The sequence below is a fragment of the Oratosquilla oratoria genome, chromosome 1 (assembly GCF_046742065.1).
Source record: "Oratosquilla oratoria isolate Oo_2021 chromosome 1, ASM4674206v1, whole genome shotgun sequence".
NCBI lineage: Eukaryota > Metazoa > Arthropoda > Malacostraca > Stomatopoda > Squillidae > Oratosquilla > Oratosquilla oratoria.
The window spans coordinates 29,746,336-29,758,835 of NC_134777.1; the positions used below are offsets into that span (position 1 = coordinate 29,746,336).

General features: G+C 38.6%; 2 protein-coding genes across 2 annotated transcripts; both read left to right on the plus strand.

Annotated features, from left to right (window-relative positions):
- Positions 1 to 3,638: 3,638 nt before the first annotated feature.
- Positions 3,639 to 4,067, plus strand: LOC143027696 (protein FAM200B-like). Its single transcript, XM_076189151.1, has one exon. It carries the CDS (start codon positions 3,639 to 3,641, stop codon positions 4,065 to 4,067), a length of 429 nt encoding a protein of 142 aa, XP_076045266.1.
- On the plus strand, positions 4,064 to 5,339 carry LOC143027701 (zinc finger BED domain-containing protein 5-like). The gene is made up of 2 exons (XM_076189162.1): positions 4,064 to 4,621; positions 4,731 to 5,339. The coding sequence occupies exons 1-2, from the start codon at positions 4,064 to 4,066 to the stop codon at positions 5,337 to 5,339; spliced, it is 1,167 nt and encodes a 388-aa protein (XP_076045277.1).
- Positions 5,340 to 12,500: the final 7,161 nt, after the last annotated feature.

The following is a 12,500-nucleotide window of genomic DNA, read 5'->3' on the forward strand; positions in this document are numbered from 1 at the left end:
TCTTACACTGCTCTTAACTCTTACACTGCTCTTAACTCTTGCACTGTTCTTAACCCATTCAACTCCGATGACAAGATGTCTTGTCATTTGGTCAAATAAAACAAAAAATCATAAAATACCAAAATGTTTGATCAAACACCAGAAAAACATGACGTCAGTCCTTGCTTCGCTGCGAGCGAAGCGAGGACTGACGTCATGTTTTTCTGGTGTTTGATCAAACATTTTGGTATTTTATGATTTTTTGTTTTATTTGACCAAATGACAAGACATCTTGTCATCGGAGTTGAATGGGTTAACCCTTTCACTGCTCTTAACCCTTTCACTGCTCTTAACTCTTTCACTGATCTTAACTCTTGTACTGTTCTTAACCCTTTCACTGCTCTTAACTCTTTCACTGATCTCAACTCTTACACTGCTCTTAACTCCTACACTGCTCTTAACTCTTTCACTTATCTTAACTCTTGCACTGTTCTTAACCCTTTCACTGCTCTTAGCTCTTTCACTGATCTCAACTCTTATACTGATCTTAACTCCTTCGCTGCTCTTTTCTCTTACACTGCTCTTAACTCCTACACTGATCTTAACTCTTTCACTGCTTTTAACTCTAACACTGCTCTTCACAACTTGAATGTTTGATTTAGCCGCAGCAGCAGCTGTCAGCCGTTTTTATTTGGTCGAGGGGAAATCCCTGATCAGCCAAACGGTTAATCGATGATGATTACCGTCATCGATATGGCCACATAATTTGGTAATCTTTTCTGGCTGTCACCAGGCAATTTTATTCAGCTGAGGGCTATTCAGTTAGTAGAGGGAATCTTTCAATGCCATGGGGCTACCTTATAGCCAAGTAAAATCGCCTGGCACCACGCAGAATCTGTAAATTGCTCAGTGAGTTAATCAAGATGTTTTTAACTACTTAACTTCCTGGGGTTTCCCCCCTCTGAATATCATTTCCTTTCTGGAAGAAAGAATAAGTACACGAGCTAAGTTAGTACTTAACCTGCGAACTGTTGTTGGCCCGAACGACACCCCCAAACAATTCACATTCGTAACACAAAGCTAAGGCAGTCGAGAGTGGTTTTTCTAAGCTGGTGGAAATATTCTAGCATTATTCCTTTTACAAAGTTTTGCTTCTAATTCTAATGGACTTGCATCTTTCTCCACCTTTCCCATGATCATTTCCTATTTCTTACTCTCTCACAACCTCTGTTAAACGAATCCTTTATATGTCTTTTTTATTTTCTATTTACTTCTGGACAAGGTGCAGGGATGACCTGTCATCCAGGAGGTGCTAAGATAAGAGGGAGGGTGGAGGGGGGTGGAGTGTATTTAGGGATGGAATGAGTGGGAATGGTTTTATGCCTTTTTTCTTTTTGATTGAACATGCTCTCTAATAACACCCAATTTGAGACCCTGTCTGGCCTTGTTTGTAACATCTTTGTTTTCTTCACATTTCCCCCCCGTAGACTCATCTTCTGAATTGAGTAATGATTGGAAGCTTCCATTCATTACTTCAGCTTGCATTTTGGCATATTCATGTACTACCCTTTCAACATTCAACATGGATATTCTTTCTCTATGTTTCAGCTTGTCATATACAAATCTGAAGAACAACTTAGGCTGATTTGTCAGCTACAGCCTTCTCAAAGATCTTTTTCTCTTCTCTTCGTATTCTTGTATATTCATCTTTTGTCATTTAGTTCTTTTTTGTCACTTCTCCCATACTTTGTATTTTTGTTTTGTCAATGGACATCTTTTGTTATTATTATTATTTTTTTTTTACATTTCTCCCACTCGTCTACGGTAGTCTTTTTCACTCCTAAGTTGTAAGTTTTCATGAAGACATTCTGCTCTCAATTTATCTAATTTCATTGAACTTCCTCCAATTTAATTCAAAATAGTTTTTAAGTTGAGAAAAAAACAGCCTTTCCAAATTTTTATCTTTGTATTTACATTACTTTATGTTCTCTCTTATTTCTGCCTTCAAGAACCACATGGTCATCCCAGGTTCCTCAGTTGAAATCAAATACGATGTTCTAGGTGTATCTTCTCCTCTATATTGTGTTAATTCCTTCATCCATTAGGTCATGTCATTATTCATTACTACATTCAATGATATTTTGCTCGAGGATTCTTTAATTCCCTGTCTTCCGTTTTCCCATATTACCTCTGAACAATTGAATTCTCCCATTGTAGTTATATTCTTATTTTTTTCAATGAACCTTTCTAGTTACTTGGCTGTGTTTCTTGTTAATAATTCTTGTACTTTAATTTATTCCGTGCTATTCTTCTTGGAGTGATATATGCTGCTGTGATTTTTTCCCACCCCTTTACCTGTAATATTTATATTCATTATCTAGGCCATTCCTTCTCCCATTTCCATTTTCTTACCCCTATGATGCGTCATTTCATTGCTATCACCATATCACATCCTATATTTCTTTTCCTGTATATCTTCCATATGTTGTGATTTCCTTCAAATGCCTGAATGTATTTCCATTGTATTTCCATGTCAATGTATTTCCATTGAGCCTGATCACGAGAAAGCGCATATGTCTGATTTTTTCTGCTTTAGAGAGTAATCTATTTCTAGATTTCTTGTACTAATTAGTCTGTAATTGTATAGGCTATATTTAATCCTTTTACTTCTTTTCTTCTTCTCCGGATATTTTTTTCCTTTACTTTCTATTTTAGAAATTACTTGTTTTCTGAATCTATCAAATCTTTCCTATTAGTTCATATTTTTTCTTAATATTTTCTATCAATTTTCTTGTTTTATCTCTTCCTCTATTGCATCTCTTGTTCAGACATTCCAAACATGATTGAATTTGCTTAAATTTGTTAATTCATTCACCGTGCTTTTGACTTGAATTTTACTTTCATTGATTTTCCACCTTGTACATATCTACCTAACCTATATACTTCTTCTATTTATCCCTGTATGACTTCCTCATCACTCATTATTCTTCGTACTATTGCCTTAGCAGTTTTTCATTCTTTTATATTTCGTTCATTTCCTATTGGTAAAGCATTTCACTGTCATCTTACCATTATAACACATTTTCGTTTGTCTACCACTCCTTTTATCTACCTCTAACGTTTGTTATCACCGCCTTTTCCACATCTTCCGTTTCTTTTTTTGGTTTCATAATTTTTCGTGGCTGCACTTGTTCCACTTCTTGTGCATTAAATCACACTTTCTGTCCTTGTTTGATCTTTTAAATCAGTGATTCTTAACCAGGGGGGCGTGGATCATTTCCAGGGGGGGCGCGAGCTTTCGGGTGAAAAGTATAAGTTTTTCAGTTAGTGATTACTTTTACAACAGCATGGGCCAGTACTATAAGCATAAGCATATGAATTATTACAGAATTCTTTCTTACTAATGAACCGTTAGAGTGAGACCCGTTTAGGCAGAGCGTTTCTTCCGAGGTTGTCTTCGTCGGTTGAATCGTACGATGACGTCATGATAAGACGGAAGCTGATTGGCTAGTAAATTCTCGCGCGATGCTATCAATGTGTGGGACGGTGTGACTGAAACAATTGCATTTCACCAGTCGTTGTGTGATTATTGCTTATTGTTGTGTTGGCCTCATTTGTTCTACATATTTACATAGATACAAAACATCAAGTATTTTGCAATGAGTGCTAAGAAACGGAAGTACATTGAAGATTACATTCGATTTGGATTTGTGTCTCTCCAAAGGGGTGACACCGAGGTTCCACAGTGTGTGATATGTTACAAGACTCTGAGCAATGATGGAATGCGGCCTTCACGCCTGGAATGCCACTTGAGGACATCACATCCTGCATTAGTTGACAAGCCGAAGGCATTCTTTGAAACTAAGAAAGACACCTTGAAGGGAGCTAAACTGGACGACAGTGGGTCATTTCGGCAGCAATCTTCAAAGGTTGTTGAGGCTTCCTATGAGATCGCTATGTTGATTGCAAAGAGCAAGAAGAGTCATAACATTGGAGAGTCTCTCATAAAACCAAGTATATTATGTGCAGCAGAACTTGTTTTGGGGAAAGATAGTGCAAATAAGCTTTCCCAGATTTCTGTCAAATGATAGTCAAGAAAAGGATAGATGAATTATCTCAAGATATCAAGGTTCAGACTCTTGACCAAGTAAGAGCCTCCCCTGTTTTTGCCATCCAGTGTGAAGAAACGACTGATGTCGCTCAGTGTTCTCAGCTTCTGATGTATGCTCGTTTTGTATCAGGCAATAATATAAAAGAGGAAATTATGTTCTGTCACCTGATGGAAAGTTTCACAACAGCAGAAGCTATTTTTGATGTTATATCAGATTTTTTCCAGGAAAATCAGCTTTCTTGGGAGTCGCTGGTAGGAGTGTGTACTGATGGAGCACCAGCCATGCGTGGTTTACGGTCTGGGTTTGTCACAAAGGTGAAAGAAAGAAATCCTTCTGTAATGAGTACACACTGCATACTTCATCGGGAAGCCTTAGCATCCAGAACTTTGCCTGTTGAAATGATGGACGTCTTGAATGTGGCTATCAAGATTGTCAAATTTGTCAAAGCTGGAGCCTTGAACAGTCGTCTTTTTAAACTGCTGTGTAAGGATATGGAATCCGAACATGAAGCCTTGCTTTTTCACACGAACGTGCGATGGTTGTCAAAAGGAAATATGCTTGGAAGGCTTTATGAGTTACGAGAAGAAGTAGAAATATTTCTAGATTCACAGCAGAAAGTAGACCTTTGACAAATTTCAGTCTGAAGGCTTTCATGCAACCTTAGCCTACCTGGTGGATATTTTTGAGGCATTGAATGCTGTGAACCTCAAACTACAAGGAAAAAACATCAATATCCTCGTGCACCATGACACCATTCGTACCTTCATGGCCAAACTCGATTTTTGGAAATATCGAGTTCTACAGGGAAATGTAGCCAGTTTTAGAAACTTAGATACGGCTCTCGCTGACAGTAACCTCGACTCTGAGTTAAAAGAGCAAATAATCACTCATCTAAGTGACTTGAAATCGGAATTCGTCAGATACTTCCCAGATATAGACGACAAGCGTGAAGCATGGAAATTCATCAGGAATCCATTTCAATGTGAAGTAGCTGATGTAGCTGAACAAGTCCAAGAAGAGTTCCTAGAGTTGAAGTTCGACTCCACAGCTAAAGAAGACTTCAAAGATATGGATTTGGAGACTTTCTGGGTCAAATACCTTCATGTTTACCCTTTGACCTCACACCAGGCTCTTCGGATTCTAACAATGTTTGGATCCACATATATGTGTGAAACGGCATTTTCCACGCTCGTTTCTATCAAGACTAAGTACAGAAACCGCCTCAACGTTGAAGGCGACTTGCGTTGAGCACTCTCGAGCATTCGACCGCGTATTCTAGATCTGGTAGCTAAGAAGCAGTGCCAAATATCTCATTAATCATGTACCTATTCGAAAGTGTCAAATATCAAATTATTGCAATTTATACTTAATAAATGGACTAAAAAGACATTGCCATTTCTATTCTATTTTCAAATTAGAGAATGATATTTACCTATATATGCAAGGGGGCATGAAAAAATAGTAGTTCGTAGGGGGGGCGTGGTAATGAAAAGGTTAAGAACCACTGTTTTAAATGGTTTCTTCATTTATTTCAGCTTTCGCATTGCTTTGCATTATACTGTCCTTCAATTTAATTTAATTTTTATTTTACTCGCTATAATCACCCTTTAACTCCTTCAATTCTATATTACATAATTCCTTTAATAATTTCATCTCGCTCAATTTACTTCTCAAATATTTTTTTTTTAACCATTTGGTCAAACATTTGTTTCTTGAGTGTTTTCGTTTGCTTATCTTGACCATATCATTCATTACTTTTTGAAATAGTGCATGTGTGCATGTGTGGGTGTATACGTATGTGGGTGTATTCACCTTGGACTTTGGATCACGTGTTGGACTCGTGATCGACAGCCGTTTCCCTCCCGGAAGAGAGCTCAGAGCTCGTATGACCGGTCTATGGGTAATGCTGAGACCTTACACGCACGCACACACACACACAACTCCCCGCCCACGAGAGTTGGAGTAACGAATCGAAACGCAGCGGTACTGGAATTATTTCGGCCCTGGGCAAGATTCGAACCCGGACCGCCGTAGTGAGTGTCAGGGACTCTACCAACCGCGCCACCGAGTCGTCTACCAACCGCGCCATGAGTGTGTGTTTGTGTCTGTGTGCACATGTATATGTATGTATGTGTGTGTATGTGTATATGTATCCCCCCAGAAATCAATGGTTGTGTACTTTTAGCAAATGTTTGTTGAAGTGTGGAAAGTATGTTTAACTGCAATATTGGAAATTTATCAATGTAAAATCGAATACAGTAACAAATTCATATTGGTTAAAAATTCCTCTTGCTATGCGATGCTAAGTAAAATATGCAATACGAACAAACTTTTAGTCTCAAGTATAGATAAAATGCTTAAAACTATATAGACAGCGTTCTTTATGTATGATCTATGTGAATATAAATTTGAAATATCCAAAGAAAAAAACAGTTTCATCACATACTAGAAAGTATGCATGTCATGTGATTTTCAACAACCGTGTGACTATGTGTCTGTGAGTATGTGTGATTCCTCACGGCCTTGGATCACGTGTTACATTTGTGATCGGTAGCTATTAACTTCACAGATTAAAAGTCGGAGAAAAAGAAATAGAGAGGCAGAGATGAAGAAAGAAAAAGATAGAGAAAGCCTTGCAGATAGACAGATAGACTGACATACATACAGACAGAAATATATATATATATATATATATATATATATAATATACAGAGAGAGAGAGAGAGAGAGGGGGAGAGGGAGGGAGAAGAGAAGAGAAAGGAAAGAAAAATGAGAGGGAAAGAGAGAGAGAGATAGATGAGAGAGGAATTACAGGGAGGGGAGAGAGGGAGAAAGAAGAGAAAGAGCAGGAAAGGAGAGAGAGAGGGAGATAAAGGAGAGAGATAAATGAGAAAGAGAGAATAGAGACGTATAGAGAGGAGAGTGAGTGAGAAAGAAAGGAGCGACGGAGATAGTGAGAGAGAGAGAGAGAGAGAGAGAGAGAGAGAGAAAGGAGGGAAAAAGAGAGGGAAAGAGATAGGATAGAAAGGAGAGAAAGAGAAAAGAAAGAAAAGAGCAAAAGGGTGAGCGAGAGATAGCGAGCGAGAGATGTATGAGCGAGAGAGAATGAGCAAGAGTGGGTGAGAAAGATTGAGCAGGATTGAGAGAGTAAGCGAGAGTGAGAGAGTGAGCGAGATTGAGCGAGAGAACGAGAGAGAGTGAGCAAGAGTGAGCGAGAATGAGCGAGAGAATGAGCGAGAGAGAGTGAGCGAGAGTGAGCAAGAGTGAGCGAGAATGAGCGAGAGAATGAGCGAGAGAGAGTGAGCGAGAGTGAGCGAGAGAGTGAGCAAGAGAGAGTGAGCGAGAAAGAATGAGCGAGAGTGTGAACGAGAGTGGGCGAGAGAGTAAGAGAGTGGGCGAGAGAGTAAGAGAGTGGGCGAGAGAGTAAGAGAGTGAGCGAGAGAGTGAGCGAGAGAGCGAGAGAGTGAGCGAGAGAGTGAGCGAGAGAGTGATCGAGAGAGTGAGCGAGAGAGCGAGAGAGTGAGCGAGAGAGTGAGCGAGAGAGTGATCGAGAGAGTGATCGAGAGAGTGAGCGAGAGAGCGAGAGAGTGAGCGAGAGAGAGAGAGAGGGAGAGAAAGCGAAAGAGAGAGGTTGAGAGCGTGAGACAGTGAGCGAGAGCGAGAGAGAGCGAGAAAAAGAGATAGATGGGGATAGAGAGAGAGAGAGAGAGAGAGAGAGAGAGAGAGAGAGAGAGAGAGAGAGAGAGAGAGAGAGAGAGAGAGAGAGAGAGCAAGAGCGAGAGAGAGCGAGAATATTGAATTGCTAAAGTCTGGTATAAAGTTGTGTTGCTCTTCCTCGGACGGATGGTTGTAAGGGCGAGATGAGGGAAGTGTTGGAACACCCAATGGTGGACGGGAGTGTGATGTCATGTTGGCTGTGCCAGAAACAGAAGGAGCTGTCATTAAACTTAGGGTTGGAAAGCGTTAGGTTGGTAGCTTGATAAACACTGGAGATGTCGGATACGAGAGAAGCCTGGGGAATTATTTTTAAGTTGGCAGTACCTTCAGAAGTCTGAGCCCTCTTGAAGACTGAATAGAGCTATCTAGTTCTTTGACAGAATAAACTCGTTTAAGGGGATCTCGATCGACAGAGACCTCCCCCAGTGGGGGCAGAATCAGACCGTAAATTGAATCAAACTGCCTTTCCTGAGCAGAGTTTTGGATTTGGTTCACAACACCTTCAACTACAACTCCAGTTCTTCAGTTTGTGGTACCACAGATTTCAACTCCGTCATCGTCTCCTACTTTGTGCATCACTATTCAGACTATTCTTTTTATTTCTTACGTTAGCTGGGAGCACACTGCCAACGTAATTACCCTAACTTGTTCAAGTTTAAAGGATAACTTGCTATACTTTTAAGGTTATAGCTATGCTGTCGTGGTTTTCCGTGTGATTTTTTAAAGACGTTGAAAGGATTAAGTGATATTAAGTATAAAGAATTGAACATAAAAATATATCTTTTTTCAAAAGGTGTTATTCATAAGAAAAATTACAGCAATGATGATATGAAGCACAAAAGTTTAGTGATAGTAACGCCTCTTAGAGGCCATTGTTGAAGACTTTTGGTCATCTGCAGAGGCTGTTCTCAGACACCGCATTCTCTGCCAACTATCAAATTTGTCAGTCATTGCTTGTCGTTGTTGTTCATTTTAGTTTCAGTTATTTATTACGACCTCCTTCCCACTCTCTCCAAGCCCAGATTACGTAATGAAAGTTCTTACATATACAGATGAAATAGTAAGTGCACAGCACCACAACTAAAAGGCAGCTTCCAAGGACACTCGTACATACTTCATATAGATGGAAATGTGGCTGACACAAAACTGAATATCTGCGTCCCCTCAAAACTCCTTATTAAAGCCCCGGTCACACTATCACGACTCAAGTGAGTTCGTTTGGGTAGAAACGACTTCGTTTACATTTTTTAATTTTTGAATATCCAAATGGTTATGCGTCTTATGTTGAGAAGCTGAATGACGAACTAAGAATACTTAAACCTATATGAATATTAGACACATTGCTGAACTGTCCTTAATAAAATCTAGAATACTGTAGGCGAAGTCGTCTTACAGCTCTTCAAATTCACAACATTTGACGAGAATCGTGACAGTGTGACTGGAGCTTAACGCTGTTCACCCCGGACAACCTGAGTGAAGCAGCACACTGTGGTCAAAGTAGACAACCAGTCCCTTCCACTAAATCACTTAGCTTCACTTTTAACACACACATGACCTCATAATGAGAAGAAATTGAACGTACTCAGACAAGTAAATAATCTTTATAAAAAACTGAAATGTATCTGCTACAAAGATGTAAACATTAAAACTTCTAAGTTTCGAAAAGAAACAAACCAAGTTTTGTGTATAACATTACCGTTTATTTTCTAGAGATTTTCTTTATTACAAAAATGAATAACTGGATAATGAACAAATACATTACAGAAAATCAGAACTGTATTGTAATAACTGAAAATTAAATATATCCAGAATTGTTGGAGAGGTTTATAGAATAAAAGAATGAACTAGAAAGTCGAGATCAAAATGTGTTAGTAACTTTTTTTTAGGAACTGAATTCAGATCCTTCTTAGGAGAACCACACACACACACACACACACACACACACACACACACACACACACACACACACACACACACACACACACACACACACACACACACACACACACACACACACACACACACACACACACACACACACACACATATATATAATATAATATATGATTTTACTATTTTCAAAACTGAAAAAGTCTAGAATCCGAAGCCGGAATTGTGACATTTTGACCGATTCTGACCTCGTCTCCGACTCGAGTAACCCAGTAATTACCTCCTCCCCCTCCTCCTCCTCCTCCTCAGCCCTGAGTCAAATCTACTAAGTGCGTCGCAGTAGATAATGGGTTAATGAGTCTCAGTTAAAATTTTCAGACGATCTTTTACACTTAACCTTTTGAATACCTGACTCGAATTGTTCGTTGTTTTTCTTGCAGTCAGGCGATTTAAATTAAATGAGAGAGGATAGGTTAATGACTATCTTGTTTAATATTCGGAGTACCTAGCTTGACTTGAACAGTAATATGGCGTACACAGGGGTTTTAGGGACTGGATCCTGGAATCCTCCCCGCCTATTGATAGCGAACCCCCGCCCCCCAAATGTTGGACTTCCGATCGAGTTATGTGGTTGTCTACAGAGGAATACCTATTCCGAAAGTGTTCCCGAACAGTTTCCGAAGTGTTCCCGAAGTTGGAACAGATGGAAGGAAGTCCTGCAAGTCTTGGAGAGGTTGACGAGGATTGTTGTAAGCCCTCTTGTTTCTCATTACTTTGGGATTAAAGGCAGTGTTTCTTTTGTAGACGCGCTGTTCTATTCAGATTTAAATAGACATATAGTGTGTATGTTTCCGTCTTCAAGTGTGTGTGCGTGTGTGCGTGCGTGCGTGATTATGTATTTGCCTAGTTGTATTTACCTCGTATCTTACGGGAAGGGGAGCTACGCTCGTGGTGTCCCGTCTATATCTCAGTGTCTAGTTTCCTCTTAAATATTTTGCACACACTATTGTTTCGTCCAGTTTATGTGTATGTGTGTATGTGTGTATGCATGCATGTGTGTGTGTGTGTGTGTGTGTGTGCGTGTGTGTGCGTGGTCGTGTGTTCGTGTGTTTGTGTTCGAATGGTTTGGTATTTTTGGATAGCATTAAACGTGTGTGGAAAAGTTTTTTTTATTTTAGGAGTTTGACTGTTTTTGTGTCGTATATACATTTTATGCAGTCAATATTTCAGTGACTCCAGGGACATCCCTACGGACCTGCGTCACGCAACAAATTTTTATGGTTGGAGACAAATCCCAATCTAATAAAGAATATTGATCAATATTATTTTTACTTCCCTTCCTTAGATTTCTCATTCACTACTTCCATGACCTCGCCCCTGTAGTCCAGCAGAATGCCAGCTCTGGTTATTGGGGACGAAATATTCCAAAAATTGATATGAATGGGATTTAAGATGTGTAAAGGTCCTTCATTCGACCGGGTGAAATCGTCTGGTCGCATCCAGACACGTAGACAATGAATATAAAAGTCATGGATAGCTTTAGAAAATGTTATCTTAAATAAATTCAGCTATTCAACGCACAAGTGGCTAGTTTCCACCTTGGGTGAAAAAAAATGCTTGGCTATGAGACCAAATATGTAGGATTTGAATAACGAGGAAAAGCTTTATTTCCTCTGATGAGGATTAAGAATTGTTTATGTGGCGATCTAATTCCTTGGTTACCAAGGGTTGCCACAGAAGATGATAAACACTTGGAAGTTGGTTACCTTTCAATATAATAAATTATCTGGTATATATATATATATAATATATATATTATATATATATATATATATATATATTGCAGTAATTCACAATGCACACGTGAAAATAATTTACAGAAAAAACACTGGGAAATAAGCAATTAGTCCGAACGTTTTCGTCTACTTAAGACATCAAGAAATACAAAGTGACCGAAACATAGGTATATATATACAGTATATAAAAAGTAAGGTAATTAAAAATTCACCTGAAGTAAATGAGGGTTGTGTTTACTCAATTCCATGCCTTAAATGTAACGAATTCTATATTGGCCAAACTGGCAAAGACTTACAAACAAGGATAAAGCAACACAAGTATAGTGTAAGGAGTGGGCAAATTTCCAGTCGCCTTTTTGTTCATCTAAGAGACCACAACCATCCTATTGACTGGAATAATTCTAAGGAAATCATTTCTGGTAGGTCTTTATTAGAAACATTATCGAATCCAGTCATATTAAGCATACCTTTAATCAAAATATTAATCTAAGTTTAGGTTTGTGTAAACTTGATTTTATTATTAAGAAAATAGTGAAATAAATGCTCCAATTGTTACCAGGCCCGGGTGATGTAACGTCATATGATCAAATGTCCTTAAATGTAGATACTTCTCAACCTGGTTATGAAGCATCTTGTGTGTCCTTACAATGTTCCCTACTTTATATATATATATATATATATATATATATATATATATATATATATATATATATATATATATATATAAAACTCTCCTGAAAAGGTAGAAGGATGTATTTATTCAATTCCGTGTAAAAATGGTGAGAAATTTATATAGGTCAGACTGGAAAAGAATTAAAAATAATGTTATACATCATTATAACGTCAGGAGTGGTCAAATGATCTAACGCATTATTTGTTCAATTAAGGGATTTTAATAATTCCGTTAATTGAGAGGGTGCCAAAGAGGTTGTTAGAAATAAGTCATATTTGACTAGAAATGTAATAAAATCCAGTCTGCAACTTAAATCTAAGTCAAGGAATGTAC

Coding starts and splice junctions, on each gene's coding strand:
- LOC143027696 (XM_076189151.1), top strand. CDS start 3,639: ATGAGTGCTAAGAAACGGAAGTACATTGAAGATTACATTCGATTTGGA.
- LOC143027701 (XM_076189162.1), top strand. CDS start 4,064: ATGATAGTCAAGAAAAGGATAGATGAATTATCTCAAGATATCAAGGTT. Junction 4,622..4,730: donor CCTTGCTTTTTCACACGAAC/GTGCGATGGTTG, acceptor GACAAATTTCAG/TCTGAAGGCTTTCATGCAAC.